This window comes from Gymnodraco acuticeps, unplaced genomic scaffold (genome assembly GCF_902827175.1).
Source record: "Gymnodraco acuticeps unplaced genomic scaffold, fGymAcu1.1, whole genome shotgun sequence".
Classification (NCBI taxonomy): domain Eukaryota; kingdom Metazoa; phylum Chordata; class Actinopteri; order Perciformes; family Bathydraconidae; genus Gymnodraco; species Gymnodraco acuticeps.
Window position 1 is genome coordinate 855637 of NW_022990943.1, and position 5981 is coordinate 861617.

Consider the following 5981-nt stretch of genomic DNA (forward strand, 5'->3'; position numbering starts at 1 on the left):
TTCCATAGACCCCCATGTTAAAATGCCCAACTTTACAGCAGAAATAAACATGTTTACATCGTGGTTCAAAAAAACCATATTCTCTGTATAGTTAGATTTCCCCGTCATGACTACTGTGTGGGGGGTCAATTTTTTCTCAACTCATCTGTTTAATTAATATTAAGCCTTAAAGTTATGCATATATTAGGGCGTGGTCACATTGAGTGACAGCTCTGTCAAGTGACTACTGCTGCTAGCTTCTTGTCTCTCTGCTACCTGCTCCGTGAAGCTAGCTACAGGGACTCTGCCTGCTCAGTTCATCCAGGGAACACAACTTGTAGCCGGCCGTGGTTGTTTGTTCTTCATGCTTATATATCAGACTATTGTGACTCGCTCTGCGGTTGAAACAGATGGTGCATGAATGCGGTTTTTGCAGTAAGTGAAATTCGAGTACTTATTGATGTGTTTATGATTTGAATCAGCTACGTAATGAATGTTAAGGCTTGGTATCAAATAAACAGTAAGCATTGGTAACACAACTTCCAAAGTTACAGTAAAATAAAAAGGACCCTGACTCGGACAATACACAATCCAACATGTTCAACAGAAGATAATCAGTTATATTGTTTGTACACATGGTACTTTACATATTGTGACGGCCCCAGAGCCTGTGTGCAAGGTGTGTTACAGGTCTTACGGTGGGGTGGAGCTGAAAGAGGCCAATCAGCGCGATCGTGGACACCTGGCCGGCGCCGAGGTGCTATTAAGCCCAGCTGCTCGGAGTCACATGGCGGCCCTGACTCTCCAAGCCAGCCGCAGGAGGAGTAACACGGCGATCCTCTCCCCTCGTCTATCCATATTGTACATTATACTGAACAATCGCAATAAATGTGCCGTGGCTTTTGAAAACTTGTGTACGTCTTGTCATCTTTCCGTGTGGCCTACGAGCCGGTCATAACAACTGGGAGCTCGTCTATCGTGAGTATGAACCGGGAGTTGGTTGGATTGTTTTGGCGTTAGCTGTGCCTGAATTAGCCTGTGTTCGTGGCTAGTTTGGTAGCCTGAGTTTTTGAGGGGATTCCCTCTGAGGACAGTGATGTATGTGGCCTTATATGGTGTTGTGGATGCACTCTACTGGTGCCTATGCTTATTTTGGAACGCGTATGGTCCCCAGGTTTGTGGGATTTGATGAGAGTGTGTTTTTGTCCGATAGCAGTGATCTGTTCTCTTAAATATTCGCTGAAAAATAGGAGGTAGTGGTCCCGCCTGTATATACAATACCTGTAGGAGTGTTTCCCCTGGTAGGTTCAAGAGGCGTTTCCCTTTTGGGTTTCGTCTGGGGGGGGCTTTAAATAGTGTTGAGGTACGGCGGTTAGAGCTTCACTTTCCCTTTTCCCTAAACTTGCTCGAGAGCACTTCCGTGGTTCAGGGGGGTTGCCGATTATCTGGTCGCCTCTCTCGGTCCAGCGGGCTTTAAGTGCATAAGTACCCACCGCTACGCCTCATGAAGACTAGGGGGGGAGTTATGTAGTAAGTTTGTGGTTAGGAAGTCAGCTAGCGGGGCTGCTCATTCCTACTGTGTGCACAGGTGGGCTAAGAAAATTGCATTTCCTCTGTGTAAATAGCTATTATTGGGTAGATATGGAGGATGTTGTGGGGGCGTTTGTGGCTGCACCTTCTGAAGGTTTCTTGGATCAGTGCACCAAGGATCAATTGGTGAACGTAGCTCAGTATTATGGGTTTGAAGTTGGCGATAAAAGAGTGAAAGAGTCGGTGAAAAGCGAATTTGAGGGCTTGTTTGTTGAAAAGTAAAGTGTTTGATACGCACAAAATAAATGGTGGGTCAAAGTGCAGTTTTGAGTTTCGAGCAACAGAAGGAGTTACTCAGATTACGCGGAAAAGGAGTTGGCCGTGGAGAAGATGCGACAGGGCATTGAGCTGGAAAGAGCGGTGTCCTTGGAGAAATTGAGGCAGGAAACTGAGCAGGCTAAGTTGGAGTTTCAGAGGGAGAAACTGGAATTAATTAGAGAGGGCAAAGTAGCGGCTGATGTCCTGTTTCCTGATTATTCAGCTAGTCAAAGCGGGGCCCCAGGGAGGTCAGTGGATGACTTAAATGATTTGAAGTTGGTTCCCAGGTTTAATGAGAAGGATCCGGAAAAAATGTTTTCAATGTTTGAACGTCTCGCAGGTGTAAGGGGGTGGTCTGAGGCCACTCGCGTGTTATTGTTACAGTGTGTGTTAACGGGGTGGGCTCAGGAGGCTTATTCATCTTTAAGTGTCAGTGACTATTTGCACTATGATTTAGTTAAATCTGCCGTTCTCAGGGCTTACGAGCTGGTGCCTGAAGCTTATCGTCAGCGGTTTAGGAATTGGAAGAGAGGTGATAAATCTCACCTTGAGTTTGCTCGGGATATTTCCACCCATTTCGATCGCTGGTGTGCGGCAACTGACGTTGATTCTCACGGGGCGTTGAGGGATCTCGTTATTTTGGAGCAATTCAAAAATTCTGTACCGGAGCACATTGCGGTGTATATCAGTGAGCACGCAGTCAGGACAGCTGCTGAAGCTGCTGCATTAGCAGATGACTATGTTTTGACACACGTTGGTGGAGGTGCTGCCGTACAAGGCAGTCACGATGGAAATTCCTTGGGTGTGGGAGCGTGGTCTGGTCGTCCAGTGAGACCTGCTGGGCAGGTCAGTGGGTATGTACGTGGTGCACGTAAGCCTGACAATGTGTGTCATTACTGTCATGAGCGAGGGCACTGGAGAAAAGACTGCAATGCATTTAGGGCTAAAGCTGAGCAGGAAGGGACTAGTGGTAGTCCCAGGCCAGCAATGTTCGTGGCACCTTTCGCTGAGCAGGTGACTGGGCGTTTAGACGGTGAGTTGAAACCACAGGAGTCTAGCCCAGAACGACAGTCTTATTTGCCTTTCATGACTGAGGGGTTTGTTTATCTGGTGGGGAACAATGAGAAGGTGCGGGTAAAAATATTACGAGACACGGGATCATTTGATTCGTTCATTTTGGCATCTGCCTTACCATTTTCAGAGGACACATACATGGGGTTGTTCATTCCGACACTTGGAATCGGATTAAATGTTCTTCGGGTGCCTCTCCATAAAATGATGCTGTGTTCGGATCTGTTTCAAGGTGAAGTAGCGGTTGGCGTGCGGCCCGCTCTGCCCATAGATGGGGTCACGATGATACTGGGTAACGACATTGCAGGTAGTCGTGTGTGGGCTGATGGGGCACCTCCAGCTATTATGGCGCCAGTGCCCCAGGTTATTAAGCCAGACAAGAGCGAAACTGAGTACCCTGACGTGTTTAAAGCATGCACTGTGACACGGGGAATGAAACGTGGGCAGACAGAGGTCAGGAGCACAGCTGAAATCGATGAGGCCTCACCGCAGCATGGGGTGACGTGTCTCGAGATTCCCTGGTCGGTTTCTCACGCTGAGCTGGTGGAGGAACAGCGTCCTGATGCGTCGCTGGAGGGTCTAAGGGAGAGTGTTCTTCATGGTGGTGAGGTGAGAGGTCGTGCTCAGGGGTATTCGCTTCAGGAGAGTGTCACGTATTTTGCTGGCGAACCGGTTTACCAGGTCGGGGTGTCTTCCAGGTTCCGGAGCATGGCGGGAAAGAAAAAAAGAAAAGAAAAAAAAAAAAAGGGGAAAAAAAATGTAACGCGTTATAGTTAGCTGAACTAGTCACTGACTTGTTTGTTTTTCTTTGTTGTTGTGGGCGCCATGTTCTTTGTGGGGTGTTTGTGTGTAGGTACCAGGGTTCCGATGGGGACCCTGATTTTATGGGGGGGGGGGTATGACGGCCCCAGAGCCTGTGTGCAAGGTGTGTTACAGGTCTTACGGTGGGGTGGAGCTGAAGAGGCCAATCAGCACGATCGCGGACACCTGGCCGGCGCCGAGGTGCTATTAAGCCCAGCTGCCCGGAGTCACATGGCGGTCCTGACTCTCTCCAAGCCGGCCGCAGGAGGAGTAACACGGCGATCCTTTCCCCTCGTCTATCCATATTGTACATTATACTGAACAATCGCAATAAATGTGACGTGGCTTTTGGAAACTCATGTACGTCTTGTCATCTTTCCGTTGTGACCTACGAGCCGGTCATAACAATATATATATATATATATATATATCTGTTTGTTTAAGGTGTCTAGGTGATGCAGACAGGCTGGACCAGAGAGTGAGAGACAGAACTGGACTCCTCACAGCAGTGAACTTCAGCACGGGTACAAAGACTCTATTTTTCATACTGTACAAAGAATCAAGAAAGATATTTGTTTAAATAAATGAAGTATTGACTTGAATACACTGATATACGTTCCATTAAACAATACTAAATACTAGATCACCTACACATCAGTTAAGTTGAGGGGTTTTTCCATGCAAAAGGTTACATTTAGATGTTAACAAGCAATATGATTGTGTGAAAATGAGACCTTGTGTCTCAATGAGATCTACACCTGTATAAATAAAGGCTATAGAAATATGTTTTTTTCAGCTTTCTAATTTAATGTATTGAAGGCAAAGATATTTAACACATAGTGAGAACTGCTACTATTTATCTCTCAATATTGTCTGAAAAAACGTGGTAAAAGTTATTCTTTCAGTGAAACAGAGCAAGCTTCTACAGTTGCACTACGTTTTGATAACAGTTAAATATTATTTTGATAATAACATTTGAAATATTTCAATGTTGATGAGCTTCATACTGTTCATTCATAATCTGATCGTCTTTGTAGCTCACTGTTGAAATAAAAAAAAATCATTACAATTACAAAATAATTATATCTACAGCCCCTAAACACACAAACACACCACTTTCATAAATAACACACTTGTTCTGCAATAATATGTTTTATGTTTCCTATCATTTTTGTTAGGAAAGGACATGCCTGAAAGACAGGACATTTTCTCCTTCTCTGAGGGTCAAGAAGAACATCCAAGAGGAACACTAAAAGCTGATGTTATGAGATTTTAAGACCAGTACAGGACATTCACTAAGAAACTACTTTTATTGTGAAAACACAGTCAGCTGATGAAATGCACCTATTGTTACAACCCGGCTCGTGGGCTGTAACATAAAGCAGGGAGGCGAGACGAGAGGTAAGAATAATATAGTTTATTAGTTTAAACACCACAAACTAAAACACCAGCATCAGGTCCCCGAAGCTGGCGCAGAGAGAGTGCCCAGAGGAGTGAGAGAAACGTAACCGGCTGGGCTCCTCCTATATCCTGTTTCAACAGGTGTAGCTCATCCGGCAGGTGCGCCTCATCAAACAGCTGTAGCTGGAACCTGCAATCACACACAAAACACACACACAACCAGACGGCACCCCACGCGGTGTGGAGGGGTCGTCACACTATTTCCACATCTACACTCCATCAGCTGATTATTTCTATTTGCCTCACTTTATGAGCTTCACATCACCTGTGCCTTGTACCGCAGAGTTTGCAATGTCACAAATAAATCGGGCCAATCTTCAGTCAGATGTGAATGTGTAATCTAACATTTTCAGTAAGAATAATGGACAAAAGGAGTGCAAATACAAATACAATTTATTGAAATGTGAACCAAAACTTAATCAAACATGTTTTAAATAAAAAGCACATATGGACAGAAGGTGTAAACCTATGAAATGTATAAGTAAACACATTTAGTCAAATAAAGTGACAGACTAGGCCTGTGCAGTTGGTATCAGCTATGCCCAGCATGGGCTCCTCCATCAGGCCTGGTCCTCCTCGCAGAGGAAAGACCCTCAGTCCTCTCCAAACCAACAGACAGGACGTCCATCACACGGAGGTTTCTCCCTGAAGTCTCTGCAGCTCTCTGGACACCACGCTGTCTCAATCCGTCCACACTGAATATGAGAGGGGATAAATGAAAATAATAAATGCTTTGGACAATAAGAAACATAAAGTTGACTGTTGAGTTTTCAGTTTTTTTAGATTGTCAATACTATTACTGTATAACTAATATCTCAGGT

At 45.2% G+C, this 5981-nt stretch overlaps 1 protein-coding gene across 2 annotated transcripts; it reads left to right on the plus strand.

Annotated features, from left to right (window-relative positions):
* Positions 1-1164: 1164 nt before the first annotated feature.
* On the plus strand, positions 1165-5531 carry LOC117558522. 2 transcript variants are annotated; one of them, XM_034234773.1, is made up of 3 exons: positions 1165-4035; positions 4144-4223; positions 4878-5531. In XM_034234773.1, exon 1 carries the CDS (start codon positions 1900-1902, stop codon positions 3673-3675), a length of 1776 nt encoding a protein of 591 aa, XP_034090664.1. In that variant the 5' UTR covers positions 1165-1899; the 3' UTR covers positions 3676-4035; positions 4144-4223; positions 4878-5531. The 2 variants fall into 2 exon arrangements, with proteins under 2 accessions (XP_034090664.1, XP_034090663.1); XM_034234772.1 differs by having other exon boundaries at positions 1165-4223.
* The last annotated feature ends 450 nt before the right edge of the window (positions 5532-5981 follow it).

What these genes read in the sequence shown, in the direction of transcription:
- LOC117558522 (XM_034234772.1), top strand. Translation starts at nt 1,900, where the DNA reads ATGCGACAGGGCATTGAGCTGGAAAGAGCGGTGTCCTTGGAGAAATTG.